Consider the following 25,894-nt stretch of genomic DNA (forward strand, 5'->3'; position numbering starts at 1 on the left):
CCCGAAGGTTTGGAAACCTGTATGTCAAGGGATTTCCCTCCTGAGAGCAGAAAGGCTGAAGTAACACTGTGGGGTGGACAGGAGGTCTCACAGGACCTGGGATCAAGTGTTGCACCCCTTGGGCAGGAGCAGCCCTTTCCGAGTGAAACGTCATGGTACGGGTTTGTTTATATTGCCAAAGAGGATGCCATCAAAACTAGGTCTGTCTCAAACTCCTGTTTCCGTTTGCCATGGACACAGCTAAGGAGAATGGAGACTGGCCAGGGAGGCCAGGGGAGGTTCAACAGCTGTGCTCTCTAACCTGAGCTGGGAGATCCACTCAAAGTCATTCATGCTCGTTATATTCTCCTCAACCAGCTTTGCTGCAACATCCTTGGCATGGACCTCGATCACAATAAGAGCTGACAACACTGCTCGCTGCATCTTGGACAGTTTTCCACGGACCAGGGCCACCAAATCTGCCAGCTGGGGAACGAAAGGAAAGTACCCTGAAGCGATCCACTCTACACCAACACAACGCAATCAAACTCAGGGCATGCCAAGTCTCAGACTATATGCTGTGCTCAGGCAACTTCTGCCTCTTCTCTTGTCAGAAGTACAAATGATCGCTCAGAAAGCAAATACTACTCAGGGCTGGCTGAGAGCTGAGTTCTGCCTACACCATTACCATGTTCAGTTGAAAAGAAAGAGTTAGAGCCACCATGAAGTCCAGAGCCAATAACTCTCAGGTATTAGGTGTGATTAGATGCACAGAACCAATATGAAGTATGCAGTTTCCTCTACTGTCCATCACTTCAGTTCTTCACCTTTGGCTTCTTGGGTAACCCTGGGGAAGTTATCTTTCACCTTGTTATAGTGTTCAGGTGGTGATCATATTATCAATCCTGTATATTATTTGAGGTTTATTATGAAAAATACCCTAATAATTAAGATGACAACTTGTTTTATCAACTGTTTTGAACAGTGCTATGCAAAACTGTGTCTCTGTTTCCCAACAGTATTATCCTGGCTGTATTTATAACTTGTCTGTGGTCTGTAGATTGAAAAGTCTCCATCTGGCAAAATCTCACCCTTCCATTCATTTCCATACCTGAGCACTCAGCTGTGGGTAAAGCCTGCTGGACAGATCTCCAGCTTCCAGAGCTTCAGACACTTCCTTTGTCCAGAAAATCTGGCAGCCAGCAATGACCACTTGGCCAGGCCACTGCAAGACCCATGAGGTACGTGGAGTCTTAAAATAGGAAAAAAAAACCCCAACAAAACAACAGGTGTGAGAAAGGGGAAAAACAGTGGTAAGACATTTATTTATTTATTTACTTCTATGTCCTCTTGCTCTGAGATGCATGATTAACAAATAAGCACAGAATTCTTGTGTAAGAGGCGTTCCTTTTCTTTCCCCTTCAGCTGCTGTGAAGAAATCTTCTTCAGGCACTGGGTACAGCAGGTACCTTCTCTCCTCTATGCCACTTGCAGTAACCAGTTACAAGCAGCCAGCAGCAGGTGAAGAGCAGGAATCTGTGAGATCCAAGGATCTGTGAGACCAGGATCTGTCCCTCCCTCTGGCCTATTCTAACTTGCTTACTTTCAAATTTTCAGTATGAATAAGAAAAAGTAACAGAAATATCCATGGCCTCTTTATTTTTCAGCCCTTCTCCCTACCTAGATTAGAAATTTCAGTTTTACACCAGCATAGCTTTTATACAGAAACCAGAGCCAAGATGCATCCCCTATGCACTGACTGAAACCAAGAGTTTATGTGCCTTGATTACCTTTACCAGCCCCTAGCACACTGTGTGAGACCTGAGAGCTGAAGCAGAAGATCCTTACAAAGAGGAAGTCTGGAGAGATGAACAGATATGGATTCATACAGGGTTGTTCCATGCTGTAGGAAAGCTATGAGGGGGTGTGCAGGGTTTGCATTCTGCTGGACCATTAGCTTCTTGCCCAGCTGCCCGTTCTGCCCTTATAGGCACACAACTGTATTAAAATTTGTCTTTTGAAAGTGGAATAGAATAAAATATTCTCATAGAATATATCCCAAGTTCATCAGCCCCATCTCTGGTGACCTCTATGGCAAGACTGGAACCAACACATCAGCCTGTGCCAATCTGTGATAAAACTCTTACCTCTGGATAAACACCACTTGATTTTTCTATGTTGTCCCGAACACTGGCCTTCATGGACTTCTCCACTTCCAGCAGCCAGTCCTCCACATTCTCACTGGGAGAGATGGGATTAAACAGCTTCACCTCTTCTCCTTCGCCAGAGTACATGTGTGTGATCTGTAGGTCTTCCTGGAATTTCAGCTAATGGAAGAAGCACAACATGAGATATGAATGGAGGATTTCTTTTCTACCCCTGCCTTCCTGCCCCTGGGGGACAGCCAGCCTGTACCAGTGTTTGCTCATTATAAACCTGGTGCCAAACTTGGTTGCCAGTAGCGATAACAAAGTGTGTGACAGACATGCAAAATGACCTCTCCAAATAATGGAAAATGATTGTATGAAAAAAAGATTCACATTGCTGGTGTGACTTAAGAGAAGCAAATCAAATTACAGGTAGGATGAACACTTCTCATCGCCTGTCTGGAATTCAAACCCTTGACTCCTGCTCAGTTCTGTAGATTCAAATCATTTCCCTTGATGTCACAGAGCCTGGTTTTAAGAGTAAATTTTAACAGCTTCTCCAGTACCCCAGCATATCACTGAAAGTCCCCTTATTTATTCCAATGGCTTTGCACCAGGTTTCCAGTTCAATTTCCTTTCTATTTTTCCAAACTAATGACTAGGAGATTGGTTTTACTGTCTGAGTATTGTGGTGTTTCGAGCTGTGACTAGCTATGGAGTCTGAAGTCTATTAGGAATAACAAAGAGGAAAAATAGCCAGGTTAACTCCAGCTCCTAGGTAGGAATGAAGGCAGAAACTTAATTCAGCTCAGGATTGTTCAGTTCTTGTCTCTTCTGGGGCTGTCAGCAGGAGTGGGATTCCATCCTAACAAGGTGCCTGTGAGTAGGAAGCTAAGTCAGAGCTATTTCTCCTGGCCTTCATAGTGAGATGGACACACATCTCCAGAGGAACTATCCTCTCCTCCTAGGTTGGATATCTAAGTGAATTTCTCTAAGTCACCCTTTGCAGACACCAATTTCGCCCCCATTGTCTGAAGGACAACTAAGGGTACCCAGTTCACGCACTTTGAAATGTCTAAAGGGAGGGTGCTGGAATCCCACTTTAGGATAGGCAGCACCTTCCAATGCCTATGTCCAGTTACAGGTTCCCATGAGATACATTTCCAGACAGCAGAATGTCTCCAAGTTCCCATGACACAGCTCTCCTAAGGCGGGCCAAGCCGCTCGTGCGCTTGCTTTGCCTACCCGTGCAATGTTCTCAAAGCACTTGTGGAGGTGAGGTTGTACAGCAGTGGGGTCCTTTGTCTGAGACAGTATTTCCAGCAGCTCATCATCTGAAAGGAAGTAGAACCTACAAACACAGAGAGAGGTATGAGGAGAGGCTCTGTTTACTGCAGCAGCAAGGGCTAAGTCTTGGTATGATGGGGAACAAGCCTTTTGCTAAAGACACTGTTTCTGACTGCTCACTGATCTCTTTGTATTTGTGTAGATGAGCAGCCACCATCCAGCCATCTCCCTTTCTGTAGAGACAGACTTGTCCCTCTGAAGAAGTCATTTATTTCCAAGCAAAGAGGGCTTAAATGAGAATAAAAGAATAGAAATCTTCCTTCAGGAATAAGAGACAAAGTTACGTGGAGATTTTAATTTTACCTCACCCTTTCTACATAAATCCCGAGACACAGATATGCAACGATGCTACCAGACTGCCCTTAACTCACCACATTTGTGTGTGCCTGTTTTTTCCCCATCAGATGGCAGCATTGAAAGGCACAGCTTTGCTTATGTTTTGCAGGCCATGGATAAATCCTAAGCTTAGGTGGTTTTGCTCTTCCTTGGCAGAATGAACTGCAATGAGCCTCTCCTTTCACATTTTCTGAAACAAGGAGTGAGATCTAGCCCAGGGAAGTTTGGGGTTACCTGGGAAAAGCAGCTCTCTTTGTCTCCAGATATTCACTCAGCCCCTTCTGCACAAGTTCAAGTAGTTTGTTACAATTTTGCAGCTTCTCCAGTAGCTCTGGATCAGGGCACAAAGAAATCACCTACAACAGAATGTGTAAAAGAGGAAGCATCAGTATTCTGAGCACGTGGGAGAGAAGGCAATGGAGATAATTGGGTTGCCCAGTGATGTTACTGATGGGATTTAAATGACTCATTCACAGGAATTCTCAGGGATCTGGAGAGGTATAACCTTTGTGGGTAAGGAAGGTAAACAGCCCTTATGGAGACAAGCATTTCTGGGTTCCCCTAAACACCAACATTTGTAATATGGAAAACAAGTGATGAAGAAGTCCTGGGAAGTGGAGACTGGAGAACAGAAGAGAGCAAAGCACTGCCACCAGGACACAAAAATAGGCAAAAACAATTGTTCTAAAAAACTCAGAATCTGAGCAAGGCCACACAGTTCATACAGTGCTGCTCATGCCCACTACACAAACAATGCCTCAAAGACACAGTCCTTGTGTGGGCACAGCTCCAAGGTGTTTGAGATACCTGCACTGGCTTTCATCAAGGTGCATACCTCAGGGTTTGCATTAGCATTCTTCATGACACGCCTCCAATCCTTATCCACAATGCTGTAGCGCTGGCTTTCCACTGGGAGCTGTCTTTTGATGTCCTCTGAGCTAAAGATTGGCTCCAAGTAGAGCCAAGAGCGCTGGCAGTTCAGCCACTCCTCTAGGACATCCTAGTGGGAAGCAAGAAAAGCATAACAGGACACCATGCTATGAACCTGTTCAACAAAACCATTCAAACTGTGCACCAGAACATGTTTAAAAAAACAAGAAAGAAAAAAAAAGGAAGAGGTGATGCTGCACTGACACCTTCCATACTTCTAAAATCTGCCTACAGGGTCAGGAGCTGGAATTTCCTTTCCAAATAACTAACAACTTCCTAGCACTCCCCGTTCCAAAAGTTTTGGAACTTTTCTCTTGCAACACTGCTATTTTGCTGTCAGAGTCCTGCTGGGTGCTCCTGGTTTGATGAGAAAGTGCTGGCACAGTCTGCCAGATCCTGCTTTAACAGCAGTTCTCCCATGTGCTTTCCTAGACTGAAATGTAGATGATTAGCATGGATTTCACAGGGTCTGTAAGAATCTGTGAGGTCCACTTAGTACAGTGTGATTAGAGAGACCAGTAACATTAGTCACAGCAACAGGTGAGTTCTGGCCCCACCAAAACATGTTGCAATAGGCAGCAAAAGGGCTGCATTACTTTCCTAGTCAGAGGGCTTTCATAGGCCCTGTTCTTCCCTAAAGACTGATACTCTCTTGATGATTGCCCTGCCTTCACCACGTGTGTGGGTAAAAACCAGTACCTGTGTCATCTTCAGCTTCGTTTCCCACAAGTTCATCCTTTCCTCAAAATGTTTCTTGAAGGGTGAGAAAGACATGCTCTGAACCAGGACAATATGATCATCTAGGAGCTGAGAAATGTCATCTGTGCTCTTCAGAATATAGGTATTTGTGTTTTTGTACAGCGTCACAACGAACAAAACAGATTTCCATTCATTCTCTATCTTGTTGAGTGCCTGGAACAGAGGGACAAGCAATTTAATTTTCAGATACAACCTGTGCAAATGGTTTTCCCAGCTTCCACAACTCTCTTAATGCCACTCTCTAGAAAATGACAGATTTTCGCTCTTGGATTCCACTGGAAACTGCAGCTGTGTGTCTTACGCATGACACAGGCAGCAACAGCACACTTCCTCTGCATTGGCCACAGGTTCAACACCTCAACACCAGTGCTGAAATGAACACCTTGAGAGAAAGAATGGCAATTTCACTTCTAGGCCTGTTTATGCTCTAGATGCACAGAGGCTGGCAGCAAAGGGCTTATTAGTGACTATGATTAATGGTAGCTTTATCAAAAGGGGAACTATCTATTGGGAATTCACCTGAGATTTCAGAGAACAAGGGCTGCCAGAAGGTCAAGACCATCTTAGACCACATCTGAACTGACGAACTGAAGCTGAAAGACCACCTATCTATGAATCTCCAGAGCTAGAAAGGTTTCCCTGCACCTTTACTGGTTTAAAGGATTTACCATCTCTGTTTCCAATCACAGCTAATCCCCCTGACATAACATTTGAATGGCAGAGTGCAGACAGTCAATTCATTTTAACTTAACCAGTCACTAATCCCACAGTGAGGAATGAGACCCGAGCAGTGGATCAGCATAACCATAAGGCAGTGCTGTTAATGACACAACTGAAATTCTGCACAAGACAGAGTAAGTTCTACTGTGTGAACCCAATTGTGTGGCCATTGCTCCCTTCTGTACCGACAGCAACTTTTTAACTTGTGCTGCAGAATGTGTCCAATGCTCTGGGACAACAGGAACACCACCCAAGGCAACGACTGCCTGCTCAACAGAAACCTATTGGAGAAGCAAGCAGAGACACAACAAGTCCTCTCTTCTCACATTTTCGATGGCATATTCCTTGCTGGCTGTCTCAGCTACTTTGAGAACATTCTCCATCTGGTCCTGCAGGTTCAGTTCCAAGCAGCGACCAAATGTCATGCTGGGCTCCAGCTCGACATCAGCCTTAACCAGGTTTGACAGCATCTCCCAGTGCCGACTCCTCATCCCAGGGTTGCGCAGCCCTTGGATTAAGGGCACGTATTGTTTGAAATCATCCATCTTGTCTCGAAAGTCCACGGCAACACTCTGGCAGTCTTTCAGGGAGAAAAAACAGAGCAACATCAGCAACAACAGTGTGTGAGGAAGGTGCCTTAAGGAACTTCTAGAAGCTGTCTAAAGCCTGATGTGCATGTAGTCACATGGTATGGAGTATTTAAGCAGTAGGAGAGAGCACTGGAAAATGCAGGTTGAAGTAAGGAGGGTACGAAGGCTCTCTCTACATGGCCACATAAGCCAGGATTCAAGCCCCCTCCCAAGAAGCAGATCTGCCTATTATCAAAAGCCTGTTACAGGCAAGCCCATGCTAAGCAGACGTGTGCCTTAGGCTAGAGCTCACCAGAAGAGAGGCAGACAAATTTAACTTCTTGATATGAACTGAAGCATGATCATCTGCCAGTAGGTATTTTGGATGTTCCAGTCATCATTTCAAGATATTCACTTCTTAACAAAACTGCATTTTAAGTTGTCTCACACCACAGCTCAGGTCATCCTCAACAGAAGATGGACACTAAAAAGCTAGAAGCAGGCTGGGATCCCAGCCTGGAAATGGAAAGTGCAGAACAGGCCCTGCCAGCCTATGGCCATGCTAGAGACAAATGTACTTCTGCCTCATAGGAAGGACAAAGTGAGGGAAAGGGCTTTTCCCTCTGGGGGGCATCCTACAAAGTCTCTGCACTGTTCACATCCTGCCTTTTTTTCAGCTTGTGCTACTGCGAGTAAAACAATGGGTAGGTAGAGAACATGGGACTTGCTTCCCTTCCAAAATCTGGCTACAGCACGTGCCTTTTATTGCACCCTGCACGGCTGCACCTCGTGCTCACAGCAAAGATGCGACCACCTCGCGCTCCCTGCTGGGGATATGCAAAGGCAAGTCAGACTTAAAAATAAATATATTACCAGGTACCAGAGAATATTGCAATGAACATAAGCAGGTATTCTTAGTATTTCTGTTTATCATAATGATTCATAGTTACTCACGCATCCACTCATCACCTCCTCCATCGGGGCTGATTCATGGCATTGTTTAAGAGCAAGTTCAAGTTAAAAAGGATGAATCAAAAATCACCCACTGCAAAATATATTTCAATCTAAGCCATCTGGCAGAAGATTTTAGAATTAGCTCTAAAGAATGACCAACACATCTCTGAGAATCAGGGAATGGCAAGTTAAGCTACAACTGAAGTCTCAATTTCAGCTTTATTAGGAGAAATGGTCAAAAGACCTTCATGTGAATTGCAAGGGCTGAGCGCAATCATCTAAACTTCATACACATTCAGGCAAGAAGGAAAATTGTTATATTGCAGAGATCATTTCCAGATTTAGCAATTTCATTTTATTCATAACAAAATCAAGACCTCTTCTGGTTTTCCATTAAATGCATTGGCCAATAAAAAAAATAAGATTGGCCAGGAAAACAGGACCTGCAAGACCCAGATTCAAATTCCCTTCCTGCCTGACTTGCGTGAGGGCTTAAACCCACATGTCTAGCCAGTGGGCTATATAGTAACTCTCTGTGACTAGCTTGGATTATTGCACTTTTTATATATATATATACACACACACACACATACATATATATATATATATATATACACACACATATTTGAGTAAACACTAACTGCAACATCAGAGGGTGGCTGGTACTTCAAGCATCTAACTGGTATCTAGATGTGAATCATCATCGTTTCAGGAAAAAAAAGCAGAAAATAACTTTGCTAGCATTCCCCCAGCTGGCTCTAATACACATGTGTCATCACAACAATCCCTGTTTAGAGCACTCGGTGACATGCCTCACACCAAAATGCTGGTATGCACCAACTTCCCTCCCCAGACTGTGCATCTACCTGGTGAATCCTTGAACTGCTTCACACACCTCTGCATGGTCTTAATAGAGTCATTGACATTCTTTTCCAGCTCCTCCGCCTCAATTTTAAGGAGAGAATCATTCATCCAGCTCTCATTCCACTTTATCCAGTCTGATACTGTAGTCCAGAGATCATAGTATGGCTGGAAGTCCTTAATCATTTTGGATAGCCCACTATACTTTAGAAAGAGATTAAAAACAACAAGTGTATTCACCTCCAAACGACGGCTTACATGTCAAAAGGCCAAAAAACCCCACCTCTTTTTTGAATCTGAAGCCAGCAATGAGGAAATATGTACTCCAAGTGGATATATATCAGGCTACCTTTTCCTGAGCCAACAATATGTATTCCAAGGGAGAGCAACCAGCAGAGCTGGGCTTGACACATTCAGGCCAACATATATCCAGTGAGGCTGTGCCTGCACCAAGTGTGTGGCATGGAAAGCACTCTTTGCACTTGTCTCTACAAAGCTCTCCTGCAGCATGAGGAGATTTTGATGGACAGGCCACACACCATTGGTGAAAGCACACGCCACATATCATATTGAAACTTGGCTCCTTACGGGGAAGGAGAAGCAACCACAGACTGAAGGGTAGGAAAGGATCATCATGTGAACTCCACTTCTGGTCTGCAGCCAGACTTGGCTGGATGTGGATGACAATGACTCATTGGCAGCTGAGCAGCTACAAGCAAAATGAGTGTTTGCAACTATATAAACTGTTGCCTTAAGAGAACACCACGCTCCAAGCCCAGCCAGCTGCCAGCACCCACTACACAAGCACTCGCATTTTGCACCTATAGACCTGCAGCAACAGCCTTGGAAAAATGGACGCATCCTAACTGCTGCCTCAAGACCTTCCCCAGCCAGCTTCTCCTCATGAACATTCCTCAGATCTCACTGTGGGCATCCAAAGTCTCTCAGAGGAGTGGAAATATCAGACCCTGAGCAGCCTTCCACATGTGCCTGGGATCAGCTCTTCTGCAGCCCAGTGGAGCGATGAAGCAGTGTAGTCAATCTACAGGACTGAGGAGCAGTTCCCCAGACAAAACAAAACAGCGTGAAGGATTCCTTCCTGAGGAACTATGTCTCATTATTTGCTCTACCTACCACCTAGAAATCCCAACAAAGCTCAGAGTCCTGCGGGTACAGGACCTGACACTTACATCGGTAACTTTGATGCCAAAGAGTCTTTCCCTGTTGTTGTAAAGGACTGCCATTTCTTGAAGCTCCTTCAGCTGCTTCCGGACATCCCTTGCATCTTCAGCCAGCTCATGGGCTTGGTTAACATCTGACTGGACAGAAAATCCACCTACAGTCAGCTGGAAGACAAAAGGCAGGCATAAGTTGTGACTCTGAAGCTGAGTGCTGCTTCTAGAGATATCAGCTTCCTGGTGTGCTCTTTGTTATATTCAAAGGGAAGATTTTTTTTTTTTTGTTCACAATTTCACCCTCCCCAAACCAATTTCACTTCTGTTTAAACCATGATGAAAGTAGTGAGGAGAAGCAATAAGCACTGGTCAGGTGGAGGAAAACTGCAAATGTTATGACTAGCTGCTTGTCTTCTTTGTGACAAGAGTTAACCACCAAGGAATAGGAACAATAAGTCTGTGCCAAAATTTGATGCTGAATTTATACTGATACTTGCTACAGAACAAGTAAAGTGCAAATGATAGCTCTACTAGTCACTCAGTTTGTTTCCAAGAATTGTTTAACAACATCTATCTAGAGATTCTCTAATAAATTTTGTGTTTTGTTTTGGTGGCTTGGGTTTGCTTGTTTGTTTGATTTGGATTTTGCTTTGGTATTTTGTGTGGGTTTGTTTTTTAACTTGTTTGTGTTTTTTGATCCAGTGTTGGGGTATTATCATTTTGGGAACCTGTTTCCAAGAAAATCTAGGTCAGTGATTCCACCTTTCTAAAATGGCTTTTTCCCCCCCCCCCTGAATTTAAGAGTTTCTGAGGAAAAAAAATAAAATTCAGACTGTTTTAGCAGATACCAGAGGTATCTCAGCTCCAAAACTGCAATTATTTCAGGGTCTTTTCCCCCAAGATGAGTTCCATGACTGAATGCTGTATTTTCCCCCTTGATGGCAGCGCATCACAGGAGATGCTCTGCAGGGAACTGAGCACACAAGAAAGAAAAAGGAGGTGCTCGTGTTGCCTGAGCACCAAGAATCAGAACACTGTGTAAACACCTTCTCAATGAAAAATGAGTATTTCTGCAGAGTCTTGTCTTTCACACAAAAAGGAAACTCTTAATCAAAAGCCAACAAAAAAACCAAGGGAGGGTGTGCTAATATTTGGTCTAACAACACATTCACCTCAAAGCTCATCTGAGTAAAATCTCATCTGAAAGTTTTCCACCTGGCTGACCACAAGAGCTTCAAGACCCCCTTCTATGGACAGTTAATTTCCAGGGGCTTAATACCTGCATTTCCTCCAGTTTGTCTTGAAATGCCTTCTGATCCGCAATCTGCGTTTTGCGAAATCTTTCTTCATCCTCTATGTGCTGGAGCCGAATGGACTCCGAGTCCTTAGACATTTTCACTGGCCAGTAACTGGCAGTCCACCTGCACTCACAGGATACAAGAAAACAAATGTGAAAAAAAAAAAAAATAGGAGAAAGAGAAAGGCTTTTGAACATATGTTTGAAATGCTGAAAATAACAGAATGAGAAAGCCAAAGCCCACCAAATAAGGAGGCTTTACAACAACAGAAACACATGTGGTTCCAACAAAACATTTTTTTTCCAGCTTGTCTTGTTGATATGCAGTCCTTGTGACTAGGCTATTCAGCTGGAGAGAGCTGGGGAGAAGTGGAGGGCCTTTTTAAAAGGAACAAATCCACTACGCTGCTGAAAAGCTAGGAGACAGCAAAATAACAGTTGGCATCCAGAGGGAATGTCTGTCTTTGAATGTATTTGCAAGGAACTGAAAAAAATGGGGTCAGAGTCTCGGCTTATGGCTTTTCAGGGCTACTGAAAAAGCCAGTCTCCTGTTAAGCAGGGCAGCGAGGGGCCAGCGTAACCCAGATACAGGGAAGCTCTGGATTTTGCAGAGTGCCCTGGGGAGAGCGTTGTAGATCCAGGAAAGGCTGCACAAATTGGCTGCTCACGCCAAGGCAGGTTTCTCGGTTCTTGCTCAGCAATAGCCCACCCATTACTGCCTCCATTTGGACCCTCAGCCTGTGTGCAATGCCAGGTACAAGGTTTGCACACTACACTCACTGGAGCTCACACCCCTCCCAGCACCTGGGGATGCAGCCATCTCCTGCCAGCACTGCCTGTGGCAGGTCTGGGCAGTGGGAATATATCCATGCCCGTTCCAAGCTGGCCTGGGGCTGAGCTGCTTTCCCGCAGCTTCTGGGCGGGTTTTGCTCCTTGCACCCCAAGTTTCTAGTTTCAGGAGCACTCTGCAGACTCACTCAGGTTGCAGACATACTGGACCAAGTACACGTCATAAGAGAAGTGCTTCCCAGGCTGAGCAAGCTTTTGAAGCCTTGTAGCTGTGTTTGTGAGCTGACTCTGCTATTGGGGCATAGTCAGGCCACAATCACAAAAACAAAACTAAGAGGAGGATGCTTGGAGAAAAACTGCAGTAATAATAAGGGTTCAAATTCCTTCCTAGTCTTAAGAAAACCCTGGGAATGTTTTTATCTTGAAAGTGTTCATTTAGTTTCAGGCACAGACTAAATTGTGCACTTTGAGACCTTGCAAGTATCTCAAAAAAACCCCAAAACAAACCCACACAGAGAAAAGGGCTTTACTACGTTAAACAGGTTAATAGCTACCAGTTTGCCTTGCCCCAGGCCAGAAGGCAGCATTAAGTCACACTTCTTGCCTACAAACTTTATTTCAAGAATTCAGTGCTCATATAGCCTGAGAGACACTTAAAAGTTCTGCAGGAGCCCTTGATAGACACATGGCCCCTGAAGCACTGAGAATGGTAATTGCTGCAGAGTCCCACTTTGACAGTGGGAGAAATGCCTTGTGCTCACTTGTCAGTGAAATCTTCTTCGGTAAGATTGTAAAGGAAGTCGTCCATGACCTTGTAATCTTCCATGACTTCCTCAATCAGTTGCTGCACAGGGTGAGAGAAAGAGAAAAAAAGTAGACACCTTTAGACCATGCTGATTCCAAGCCTCTGGTGTACACCTCATTTTCATGAGGTGCCTTTGAAGAGCGTTAGTCACACAAGCTTAATGTGATGTGGCTGCTTCTGCGCTGTGTGAGCAGCGGGAATGGATTTACAACCCCTTGTTCTGTGAATGATCATGCCATCATCACCCTCTGTTCTATGGGAATGAAAAGAAGTGTGACCTAGTGGATAAAGCACTGGACAGAAATCGAGTGTTTTAGGTTATCCTCCAGGTTCCCTCATTGGCATGGACAAGTCAGCTTACAGCTTGATGCCTTTGTTCCCCATTTGTTCAGCTGGGAAAAGACATTTCAAATAACTTTGAAATAACTTGGTGCTAAAATGTCCTACTAGAAAAAAAAATATTAACAGAAATTTGAGCACTGGGTAACAGAATGATTTTCTTGAAAATAGCATTCAATTTTAGAAGATAGCTCTTTGGTTCACAAATGCAGAATAGATCATGAAGGCAGCAAAATGCATATGTAAGTATTTTAGGCAAGATTTTTAACTGCTATTTTGTTTTGCAAAGAGATTTAAATTTATGGTATGTGTATTTAAAAATACAAATCTTCGGAATTATAAAAATACAAAGCCAGAAATCTTGTGGCATTGCACGCAAAGACATGCAAGTAAAAAAACTGGAGTTCTGCTTCTGAGACACCACAGATTACATTGACAAACTTCCTGCTCACTTCCTCTGATGTCCCTGTCCAAAGGAGAGCCTGCCCTACCTCCTGCACCGCCAGCTGCTCGGGCACTCCCCTCAGCCAGTCCCGCAGCTCAACCAGCTCCTCGATGTTCGTTGGTCTCTCATGCATTTTGGCGCTGATGCTTTCATATGCTTCACAGATCTGCAGCAGGACACGGCAAAGACCATCAAAAAGTCACCAATTGCTAATAGACAACCTGGGAAACCTGCCCCGATCCACCCACTTCCCATTCTGAAGGTGGTCTAAGTGATGAGTATACAACCCTGTTCTGTTTTTTTTTTCTTTTCTCATCCGTCTCATTTGAGCTCAAATGGAATGAGAGTATCAAAAAAAGAGGAAGAGGAACGGCAGGTATGTAGTAGAAATTATGATAATAACAGATTTAGACAACCAGCTGGCAGAGGCAATTGCCTGTATTCCATTTATCTTCTGAAGAAGCAGAAGGACTTTCCAGTTGTCTACTAGACAGATCTTTTCAACCCACCAACATACTTTTGTAAGATGGTAAAGTCTTGAAGAATTTAATCTCAAGAGCTACAGCTTTCAGGCAAGTCATTTATTAAATATATTTAATACTTCATTTGGTTGAGTTTGCATATTTTAATTTTAAATAATCAGTCCAGTGTGCTCTTAAAAATATCCTCACTAATGTGGCTTTCTGGCCATTTCACAAAAACACAGCAACTTCAAAAAGCAGAAGGACAAGACAAGACAGATATTCCATTGAACCATCTAACTTACTTTCTGCACCTGGGAATGAAGGGTTTTAGCCAGCATGTCCAACATAGCAGTGGCAAGTGCTTTGTGTTTATCAGACAGATTATGCCTAATATGTTCTATCCTGACTTGAAAGGGGCCAATGATAATAGAACTAGGTAGAAGGTGGTCCAAGGTCTCCTTCTCAGACAAGTATGTGCTTACTATGTCCATCACCTCCTGGGTAGGTGGAAATTGCTCTCCATAGTCTCTGTAAAGTAAAACACCAACAAAAAAAAGGCAGTGTAGACCTTAAGAATATTTGAGCATCCAGGTTACTTGTGTCCACTCAAAGGATCAAGACATGAAATTAATAAGACATACATTTACACAATAGGTGCGGAGTGGAATAACAGCATAAAATATTTTAGCTGCAGAAAAGGAGTAGAAAAAAGAGATGAAAGAGGAAATATGGCAAGAAGAGAGGAAGAGGAAAATTAAAAGCACTGGTATAAACAGGGCAAGATTAAGAGGCACTTCAGGGGAGGGTAGGCACTTCAGTGTATCCCAGGGAGAGACAAGAATTTGTCAGATGGGATACATAAATTGATTAAGCTGGAATAAGAAAAGAGAAAAGGGCTTCATTCCCACTGTTTGGAGAAAACATGAGACCTAAACAGAAGTCCATTAAAGTAACAGAGGCTAAAGGGCAGAACAGGTGCCAAGAGTTTTGGCAATGAAAACAACGAGGTTGAAACAAAAGAAAACAGTACTTTCTACAGAATGCTCTCAGCTTGAGCAGACACTATATGAAGAAGGTCAGAGTCAAGTATGTTAACTGGATTCTCAAACAGGATGATTCATTTTTAGGGCCATTAATACCTCCAATTACACTGACAAGCATGACAGGAATGTGACTGTTGTCAGAGGCAGGAAGAAACTCCCAGTGCCACCACCAGTGTCCTCCAAAAGCATAGACTGTTACCCCTGACTGAAGGCAGCCTCTGACAGGGGCCTGATCTCACACCTGAGGCACACGGTCTCAGAACAGCCCCACACTCTCACATCAACACATCCGCACACAGCTTCCACTAAGGGTTGCAATTGGGGTCACAGGGATTTTGTCAGAAGCTGTAGGAGAAGGGAATACAGGCAACCTCGCATCTGATAAGTAACAACTGTGTTAATTACCCAATACAGCCTCACCCCTGAGGAGTCACAGCTACATCCAATAAGTATGATAAAAGGCAGTGGGTTAGCTGGTGAGAGAGGATCATGAAGAAGGATCCTGAGTGGAGAATCACTTCTGTGAGGTCAGTCTGGGGCTGCAGTTAGAGCCTGTTGTTGGAACCTGCAGCCACAGTCTAGCCAGGTGAAAGCCTGCAGTCAGAGCCCACAAACTAATACACACAGTCAGAGTTTAGCAGGAAATTACCAGCAGTCAGAGGCTGCAAGGGGAAACCTACAGCAGGAGCTTGCTGCAGCCAGAGTCACTGAATGGTTGGAGTCAGGGTGGCTAAGCTGTAAAGAGGAATAAACCAGGACCCTTTTCATGCTGTGATAAACAAGAAATCTGTGTCTCTGCTCATTTCTACCCTCTAACAAGAGGGCTGCTGCAACAAGGAGCCACTTACTTTAGGAAGTACTTGATGTCATTGTTATTTATCTCTAAGAACTTCTCATATTTCTTGCCGTAGGCCTGCAGAGGGATCTGACTCTTTTGAATGGCAGAGCGCAGAGCCTCACGTAGCTCTTCCACTTCTGGCTCTTGCAAACCCACTGATTCCAGCATGGGGCTGCCTGCAATATCCATGTTCTCCAACACATACTGGAAGAGGAAGGAGAGAGGTCTTCAGGACAAATAGAGGTAACTGTGCCTCCTCAGGAGAGGGATAAGGCAATCCCTGGTAGGATGGTGACACCTTTGGGAACTCCTGCAGTCCACACTTCTACACTGTGTCAGGAACTGTTTTATCAGTTTTATGCGCCCTTCTCCCCAAAGAATGAGTATCTAGGGAGGCAGGCCTTTCACAGTAGCAGACAGAAGGATGCATATGCAGAAGAGGCTTGCATCAAACAGAATTGGAAACAGTGCTATTTCCTTTACAAGTCTGCTTTTACCAGCCACCATGCACTCCGGGCCACCAGTGTCCACGTGGCCGCAGAAACAACAACCAGACAAAAGAGCTACAAGGTTGGGGAGATTGAAGAAATCCTATTAGAACAGAGCTGCATTAGCACAGCGCTGTGCACAGGTTAATTTAACTCAATTCCCAAGTATCCACTTCTGCACCTCTCTCCCTTAGTACAAGCTCAGGGGTGTCTGTGCTCAGCTGCAGTGCACTGACACGTGCACAGCTGTATCACTGCTGATGCAGAAGTGTTCACCTGCTCCAGCTGTGGGATACTGTGAGTCGCCAGGATTCCGTTGTTGAACAGAGAAATGAGGGATGTCTCAAAGCTTTCCACAGAGGGGCTGAAGAGGATGCCACTGATGTCTAGCTCAATGTCTGTTACAAAGAGTGCATTCCTTTGAGGCCTGTGGTTGGAAGAGATAAGGAAGAACAGGGATGCTTTTTGAGAATATGATACACAACTGTATTGCTCTGGTGCTGATACTAAAATGCCTCCTGTACAGGAAAAGAAAGCGGAGGAGAAGAGGACTGTCTCATGCAGATGAAGACATAAAACACAGTGTTCTCAATTTAACAGACACTGAGAACCCTTTTTTATCAAAGGTGAAGTAACCATTAATCATGACATATCATCATCCCCAAAAGTCATAACCTTATCTTGAGAACTGGAGCTGCTTTACAGAAAAATTGCAGGTGCTCTTCAAACTAGGCATTCAGTATCTCAAATATCCTCCTAAAGTGCACCTTGGAAGTTATATTAGTATTTCCTCAATCTTGCATGTGACCAGCATGGCTCAGAATCAGCTGAAGTCAGTGTTAAGACTTCCACTGATTTAAAGGTAAGAGGCCTCATGTGAGTGGCAGAGTTTGGGTTTTTTTCCTTTTTTTTTTTTTTTCTTTTTTTTCCTTTTCTTTTGGCTTTCCATTTCTAAATGTTCCTTCTTTAATACCACAAAAAGCAAAAATCCTTAAATCAATACGCAACGGAATAAAATTTTAGGCACTGTGATAACCTAAATTTGGTATTCTTTAGAGATCCCAGGGCAGATTCTAATTCTGAGGTTTCATCTAAGAATGGAATTAAGCAGCCATGCTCCGGGTATTCTTGCTGGCATCCAGACAAAAAAATAGAGCAGTAACAATTTGCTCCCCCAAGAATGCTGGAGGTGGCTGATCCTTAGAACAGTACATCAAAACAGCAGACCTTGGCTCTGATGGGCTGCTCCATATCACTAACAGCAGCTGGACAATTGTACTAACAGAGCAGCCAGCTCTGTGTCCTTCCTCCATACTCCAGGGAACATGTCAGGTGGAGGATTAGGGAAAAGTGCCCAGCTTAAAGGCTCCATGCAGAGCAAAGTTTGCTTGCAGAACTGCAGCACAGTAGTTAAAAAGACAACAGCGCTACACTTCTCTGCTCTTTCCATCCCTTATTTTTCTTTCTTTCTTACATGTAGGGACTGTTGGCGATGTCATCTCCCCATTCCATGTCCTTTGAGCAATTCAGGACACTCTGGCAAGCATCCAGCACAAACTGGGTGAAGCTGATGAGCGAGTTCTGGACCAGGTACCGCAGAGAGTCCTGAAGCATGAATCTGATGCGCTCCATCAGCTTACGCAGCTTGGACCTCTGGTAGGCACCCCAGTCACTCTCCTCCAGGTTGAACCATTTGCCTGCATCTTTAAGGCTGCTCTTAATTGCAGTCTTTATGGCATCGATCCAAGTATCCTTGAGAAACTCCTGAACCTAGGGCAAAGAAAAAAAGCAAGCTGAGTAATCCTCTGAGGAGTGATGGGAAAACAGTATGATAAGGTGAGCTACTAACTGGGGCTGTTGGACCTTTTGTTGCTGTGAAAAGAAACTCTCGTCTCAGAGCTGTGGTAGCTAAAAGTAGCTCTCAAACCCCCCCATACACATGTGGCATCTGAACCTGGTCATGTATCTCTTGCACTAACAAAAGATGAACAAAAAGAAAGCCTGATATTAAAAAGTGGGAGTGCTCTATTCTCTGTTTTATTCACCATGTTTCCTTTTTGTTCTCTCTTCTATAGACTGGTATCCCTGGAGCTGCCTGTGTCAGGGTCCCTCACAGAAAGTTGTGTAGACAGTACGATGAGCACATAAAGCACAGAATGTAGTTTTCCCTTGACAAGTGAGAAGAAAGAGGAGAAGAAGCCAAGGGCAGCAGCAGTTTGCAGTATTTTAATTTATTAAAATACCACCAAGTGTCACTTCTGCTCCACTGGCAGCTTGCTGTTTGTGTGTAATAAAAGAACCTTAGTCACCGAGTGGATGACAACACTGCCTAGCTCAAACAGCATGGGACTGGGAAGGACCAGCACATTCTCTGCCACTGATTTAGTGTGCAACCCTGTGCAAGCTGCTCTGTGAGGCCACATCCAGGGTGCAATGCGCTGCCCCCAGTCAGAGGACATGAAGATCCTCTGGTGGGAATTACCACAGAGCTGCAATTTTTTGTCCTACTCTGTCTATTGACATTGCGAGCAGAGTAACTTAATTAAGTATATAAAGAACATAGAGTGTAGAAAAGCATTATCCCCATGAGTGTTTCAGGAAGAATCAAGGAGCTTGTGCCTTGCAGCTGGATGGATGGGGAAATATAGAAAAAGAAATAAAAGGGAAAAGAAAATTAAAAAAAAAAAAAAAGAAAGAAACTTTTGAGTGCCAGCCAGGAGTCCTATTTGTGTATAAACCAGGTGGAGGAAGGAGGAGCTCCAGTCCTATATGGCCACTTGTTTAACATGTGACTAAGAGCATGGTCAGCATTGGCTGATCCTAGCCAGGGGACCATGACTCTCTCACCCATTCTTGCCATATCCCAATAAATTTGACAGGCACATGCAAATTCCTCCCTGCCCCAAACATGATGTCTCTTTTGATCTCATCAGTTTCCAGAAAATCATTCTGCAGCTGCTGCATCTGTCTAATACACACTGACACCACTGCTGGCTGCTCCATGTGTTCATCCCTCACACCTCCTCTGCTCACCTGAGTGAAGGTCTGAGTCTGGATCTCTTCAAATTCCTCCAGAGGGACAACTTTGGTTAAGGTTGTGTTAAACAGAGACATGACAGCTGCCTTGTTGCACTCATCTTGTACCTGTGCAAGGAGATGGATGATTTCTGGCCTGGTCAGGAGGGAGACAAAGTTGAATTCTCTCTGTTGTTTATGAAAAGGATAGTCTGGGATAGAGACGAGCCCTAGCACAAAAAAAAAGAAATAATGTCATTGCCTGCAACATCCATTTCAGCTTCTGTTTTTAGAGTACAGGTCCCTTTGGGAAGCACTTGTGAAAAGGACTCAGCTGTAATGCACAGGCGATATGCAGCAGCTTCAGCAGAGGGCTGGATGAAAGAGAGAGTCTCTACTCTGCAGCAAAGAGCTTCTGCAGCCTCCCATTAGGGGCTGAGGTGCTGTCTTGTGCCTGACCTTCCCAAGGCTTTGGCTCATAAAGTTTCCATGAGAAAGAACATTGGAACTGAAGAAACTTCCCACTGAGGCTCCAAGCACAGCTGAGTCATCTCATCTGTGAGTCCACTTGTGAAGCACCTCAAGGCCTTCCTGCCTTTAGAAGACTGAAATGCACTAAATACGCCCTTCCTCCTTTTACTGGGGCCATTTTCCTCGTGTTTGGGACTCTAAAGGAGCCTGAGCCCTCTTCCAAACCTGAGGCATTTCCCAGATGGACATAGCAAAGGCAATGCAGTCAGCCCCAGCACAGTGGTAAGCTAATCACACTGCCAAACATTTGGTGCCATTAAGGGTACACTTGCAGAGTTGCTGCAGCTTTGCTGATGAGTTCTAATGTTTTATACTGAGGTAACATGAACATGCAAATACACTCTAAAAAAGAGGAGACATGCTAAAAAGTCTCACATAATCTCCTGTCACTGCCCCTCGTGAGTTCTAATCATTACTATGAACAGCAAACCATGAATCCTATCAAAGACAAAAGTCTGAATGCAAACTGCTTCACTGTGTCTCCTACCTTTCTCTGGTGCTTCCTTCTCCTCTTTGTCTGGCAGGGTAACATAAGAAAACATCTGGGGTTTGGATGTGACAACTCTGTCAAAGCTGATCCTGTTCATGATGTGTTTATAGTCTAATTTCACTTCTTTCTCCAGGCTGCTCATATAGTCTAACATGCTGTTACAAGACACAGAAACGCTGAGAACTCGTGGTGTTTGAGCACATGTATGTCTGTAGTTTTCTGCAAACTCCACCCCCCTCTCTCCCTCCCTCCAAAATTTGCTAACCCAGAAGCCCATCTACCACTGAATACATCTGGAGAATTGTGCAGACAATGAAGCAGCCAGCAAAGGTATCAACTGGACTTTTAATGACAGAGGCAAGCAGGGAGTGGGGACTAGGACTCTAGCCTTAAGTGCCTTTTCAGTTCAAGGCAACGTCTCCACTAGGCAGAAACATTACAGAGGGAAGGAGAAATAACCACAAACTAAAGCAAGTAGCTGGCAGTTCTGGAAAAGTTGGGCTATCCAAGCTGGCCTCCTGCTGAACACCTCTTGTTGTCCATTTTCTCAGCCAGAACACTCACATAAGTGAGTGCTGAAACCCTGCTCCATTTGCCTTAGGAGATCATCATCCTTTACCTCAAGCAGGCAAGAGTACTTTTTTTAATCCCTATATTTCTGCTCACAGAGACTAATTACTCTCCTACTTTCCAGTTCAGGCCAGCAGACCATGCAGCTCCTCACACCTTCCTATTTCTGAGCAAGGCAATCAGTCACGGCTGATTCCCAGCAACGCCACCAGTGCCTCATGATTCATCAGCCCAGGGACATTTAAATGCCTCCCCAATATGAACTGCATCACAAAGAGATACTCCATTATATTCAGGTGGAGACTTCCTGTTCTGTTTGCCTCCCCCTATGCAGATCTTCTTTGGATTTGTTTTAACAGCTGTTAATAGGTAGAAGGGACACCAGCAGACAAGAGCTGGGTCTCTGGAGACAATGGGTGGTCTGCAGATCTGTACAGCAGTGACTGATCTGTTCCGCAAAAGCACAGGGAGACAGCAAGGTCAGCCATGCCATTTTTGTCAAACTTCTTGCTGTTGAAAGCCGCTTAACTGCAGCTGTAAGCATGGCTTGGTGAGTCTGCATATGGAATCTGCTTCAGCTGGGAACACTGACAGACCACCCATCCTGTACATGTGTCCCTGGGGCTGCTATCTGCCTACTTCTGATGCCACTCTGGACAACAGAGTGATGTGCCTGTGCACAGAATGGGAGGCAGGTGAGAGCCACGGTCTGTAAGGTGGCTGCTCAAGATCTGCCTCCACTGACACTTGTTTTGTAGCCCTATGAAGTCCCGCAATGTTTATGGACCGAAGGCTGAGCCCCCCAGACAGGTACGTGATGCTTTACCTCTTCTCATCCTTCAGTCGGGGAGTCTGCATAGCCAAGCGCTTCATCCTCTGCAGGCTCTTCTCATTGATGGTCTCCTGCCCCTCTGTGGGCATGCAGTCCACGTAGAAGTGGTACATGAGCAGCCCCTGAGTCTTCTTGCGCAGGCTGTCGGCAGAGGCCACGCGCTCCGCAAACACCTGGGGATCCTCGGCCAGGAACTGCAGGCAAACTCGTGGCACCCAGTACTGACATGGCAACAATGGAGCTCTTCCTGGGAAATAAAAGTACAGCCTGCAACTGTCTACAGGGAATACAAAACAGAATGGCTTGCAGTGCTGACAGCAGCTTTTTGATAGACAGGATAATTGGGCTGCTTGTAGGAGGTCGAGATGAGGGACCAAAGCTGAAGACAGCAAGAGATAAGGAGCATCTCCAAATCTTTCAAGAGGAGGGTACTTCATTTCAATCTGTCCACATCCCCTTTCAAAATGGCCTTGACCCAGAAAGAGCAACATTTTACTTTTCTTGAAGGCAGGAAGGATGGGACAAGGAATAAAAAGAAAGGTGTCTCCAATGGGGTAAAATTAGGATGCGGAATTCTCTTCCCTGGAGGTTTTTTCAGACAAGTTAAACAGACACATATCAAGAGAGATAACAGTGAAAGGGACTAAATGACTTCTTGGAGTCCTTCCCATCTCCAGCTAGGACAAGCATGGGTAATGAACTGGCTCTCAGACTGCATGACAGGTCCCAAAAGACCTTATTTGAAACATACCTTCTGGAGTTATTCCTCCATTGAGGATGGCTCTCCCTTCTTCATCACGCACAAGACCTTTCTTGTCTGTTTTATGGACCAAGTAGAGTTCTGTCTCCTTGTCATAATCCAGAACACCAACATCAATCCACTTGTAGATCAGGTCCTGGCTTTTGGGGTCCTCTGAGAGAGACAAGGATTAGAACAGGGTTAGTCCATGCTCCTGGAGGCTACAGCAAATGGACTTTCCTGATTTGAGTGGTGATGCCAATCAAATCCATTTGCTCGTTTGAATCTCAATCAATCTCACAGAGTTTCTGCTGTGACCAATTAAATAATGAACTTAAGTCTTACAGCTTAGAATTTTCAATATTTTGCACACAACAGACAGATCTGTATCTATATTGATATCAATATGGAAACAGGTCAGGGCAGCACTATGCTGTCCATTCAACATGAGGAGTGATCAGGTGTGGTGTTCCCAAAAACAGCTGCAAGCAGAATTCAGCCATCACATGGTGGCTGCCCAAGGATACACAGAACTTATGTTTTATGCTTCAGTTTTGCAGACAGTCAAGCCTCTGGAGGCTGCTCCAGAGCTGCAGATGCCAGTTCCCATGCTTTAAAGCTACTGCAGATACGTTAATATGAGCTGCAGTGTTAATATGTCCAGCCACAGCTGGACATCAGTACAACTGTACCTAGTAATGCCTTCTTATTGAGAAGGCTCCAAATGATGGGAAAACAATGTCCACATCACTTAATTTGGCCCAGGTTTACTACTTGTATGCTCACTGTGGTCTGAACTCGTCTCCTGACCCTGCACTTGCAGTGAAATCCAGGCAGAACATAATGTGTGCACATTACCTAACACCATGAAGATAGCTATGCACCAATAAAGAGAAATTTTGGCTGTGCGGGCAGAAAGTCAAAAGGCAAAGGCAACTTCTAAAAAAGCGGGAAAGGCCAAGGGCAGGAGCGGCAGTCAGTGAGATCTCTGGTCTCTTGCTCTGACTGCCTGAGCCTGGTCAAAATGAGATATGGCTTTTCAGCTATTCATAGCTACACTCAGAATCTGCATGTTCCCTTCTGCTAAAGGGGCCTGTAGCTGTTAGTGTTGCCCTGTTTGAGCAGTAACTGATTCAAGTTTTACCATGTCCAAGTACATCATCTGTAGGTAAAAGTGCTTTTCCAGGCACTGGCTTTCTGTCAAAAGATCCTGGCTCCAGTCCTAGTGAGATCCACTCTTCTGGAGTTCGACAGTCAAATTCATCATTGTCAAATACCTAAAAAGCAAGCACATGAGTGCAACTAGATTTACTTCAGAAACAAGAAAACAGCCAATAAAAAATTTCATGAGAGGAAAACCTTAACATGCAGTTCCTAAATGGGCTACAAAATATGGAAATCAGTCCAGGTGCAAAAGCTGTGCTGATCTTTGGTCAACAGTTTTCCCCCAAACAGCAGTATCTGTACCTCCAGCCCTTTCCTAGGGAGAACAGAGGTTTCCTGCAGCAACACCGCTGCATTCAGAAGGAAACACAAAACACCTTTCCTCTGGACACACAAAAGCCAGTGAGGAGCACTCTAAAGGACTATTAGTTTTGACAGAAGCTGTGGCACCCTGCGAAGATGCTCAGCATCTTGTAGAGACCCTTCAGTGCCCGAGCCAGCTCCAAAGCTGTTTTGTTGCTTGTTGTGCCAATATTGGCTAAGTGTCCTCAGAAACCTCCTGTGGTACAAGCAATGAGGCAAATCACAGCACCAAATGTGCTCTCTTACCTGTAATGGGAGGTAGATGGGAAACACAGAATCTTTTGTCTTCTCAAGAGGTGGCATGTTGTCAGGGTCATAGTGCCTTGGCATCAGCTGATTGGAATCTATCCCCTTGCTGGCCAAGAGCTCAGCAATATCAAAGCTGAGATACAGCCGCCTCCTCCTGGATTACATCAGAAGAGGAAATAACCACTTAAGGTGCCTATAAGCATTCCCATGCCTACGACTCCACTTTTTTACTGTGCACCCCATCACTAAAAACATTTATAGTACACATTGCATCCATGTCTATTTCTTCATTTATAGCACAAAATAATTCAGTGGAAGTGGCCTAGAATGATTAATCTATAAATTATATACATGTACTACTGTACTAATGCATTATAGAGCATACACAAAACAAGACATTAAAAAAAGAATGACAAAAAGATGACAAAAGCACTATTTTAAAACAATGATTTCTCCCCATATCCCAGTGAATTGCCTTTTGCACCCTCTGCAATGCATGCACGCCCCAATTTGGAGACCATTGCCTTACATGATAAGGTTTTCTTAAAGATTTTTCACATGTTATGTCTTGAAAGCAAAAATCAACATCCTAACCTGCTGTGTTCATTCCACAATGATGCCTCTAGCCATCTTCTGGTTACTCACCTCTCTACTTCAACCTTCCGAGGGTTTTGCCCCGGAACCCGTCTGAAAGGCATCTGCACTTTAGGTTTAAATGATTGTTCAGGGAAATCTGACTCAGTGAGGCCCACAGTGGATGGTCCAACCACTTGCTTATCCAGGAGACTTTTAAAGTTTGCAGGCATCTTGAATTTTGTGGCTAAGAGACAAAGAGAACCATATCTGAAATCACCAGGCATCACTTTGGTTTACATTCACACACAAAGGAAGACTCCGCTGTCTACTGGGCTGTCTGCAGAAGTCACTCCACTAGATTTGTAAGAGAAATCAAGCAGACATCAAATCAGACACAGGAGGAAAGTCCTTTTTTCCCTGCGATAATACGTGATTATGGTCTTTCAGTACAGAAGTGATGGCATAGAAGAAACCTCCACTGAGAATTCTGTCATGCAGATTTTTGTGAGCCAGGGGACTGACCTGGCTCTAAGGAGCTCTGTTTTGTTTTCAGCTTTGCCACACTCTCTACATGATAGTGGGCAAGTTAGTGTCTCTAGTGCACAGCTTCCATCACCCTCAGAAAGGGACGGGATCTCCCTGCTTCTCTGGGGGGCCCTGAGACCAAGAGTCAGTCACAGGAACTTGGTCAAGATGGTGATAAAGGGTTTATGAATACTACGGGGGAAAAGAAACTGCAGGTCACCTTTGAAGGTGGTCTTTGTCTCCTGAAGTGCCTATTCACACCTTGGGACAAACCTCTCCCTTCTCAGCTTTTGCTCAATCAAACCACCCACTCACATCAACAATGGTGTGTGAAAAAAAATGAGTTAAACAGCCAACAATCTCACCATTTGGCAAAAGTTTCAACAGAAATTTGGACAAAGCATAAAGTACACATTTCCAAGAACTGGCATAAATTAAACCATGTCATTTACCCCATAAATAAACCAAACTGTTTATGTTGCTAAACAAGTGGCAAATAATAGAACAGCAGCAAACTGGGAATTTGAAGCTTAACCTAAATTAAGTAATTGCATG

At 44.4% G+C, this 25,894-nt stretch overlaps 1 protein-coding gene across 1 annotated transcript in view; it reads right to left on the minus strand.

Annotated features, from left to right (window-relative positions):
- The window catches only part of DNAH1 (dynein axonemal heavy chain 1), a 72,708-nt gene that overhangs the window by 38,699 nt on the left and 8,115 nt on the right, over positions 1–25,894 (minus strand). The window contains 24 exon segments of the mRNA XM_040075865.1: positions 302–465; positions 1,091–1,231; positions 2,127–2,306; positions 3,372–3,477; positions 4,044–4,165; positions 4,645–4,809; positions 5,439–5,651; positions 6,545–6,798; positions 8,608–8,806; positions 9,793–9,948; positions 11,057–11,198; positions 12,625–12,707; positions 13,499–13,618; positions 14,219–14,444; positions 15,808–16,001; positions 16,562–16,712; positions 17,760–18,055; positions 19,319–19,530; positions 20,319–20,476; positions 21,718–21,970; positions 22,475–22,636; positions 23,607–23,739; positions 24,236–24,392; positions 24,884–25,058. Coding sequence (XP_039931799.1) covers positions 302–465; positions 1,091–1,231; positions 2,127–2,306; positions 3,372–3,477; positions 4,044–4,165; positions 4,645–4,809; positions 5,439–5,651; positions 6,545–6,798; positions 8,608–8,806; positions 9,793–9,948; positions 11,057–11,198; positions 12,625–12,707; positions 13,499–13,618; positions 14,219–14,444; positions 15,808–16,001; positions 16,562–16,712; positions 17,760–18,055; positions 19,319–19,530; positions 20,319–20,476; positions 21,718–21,970; positions 22,475–22,636; positions 23,607–23,739; positions 24,236–24,392; positions 24,884–25,058 — 4,162 coding nt within the window.

Source organism: Hirundo rustica, chromosome 12 (genome assembly GCF_015227805.2).
Source record: "Hirundo rustica isolate bHirRus1 chromosome 12, bHirRus1.pri.v3, whole genome shotgun sequence".
Classification (NCBI taxonomy): Eukaryota; Metazoa; Chordata; class Aves; order Passeriformes; family Hirundinidae; genus Hirundo; species Hirundo rustica.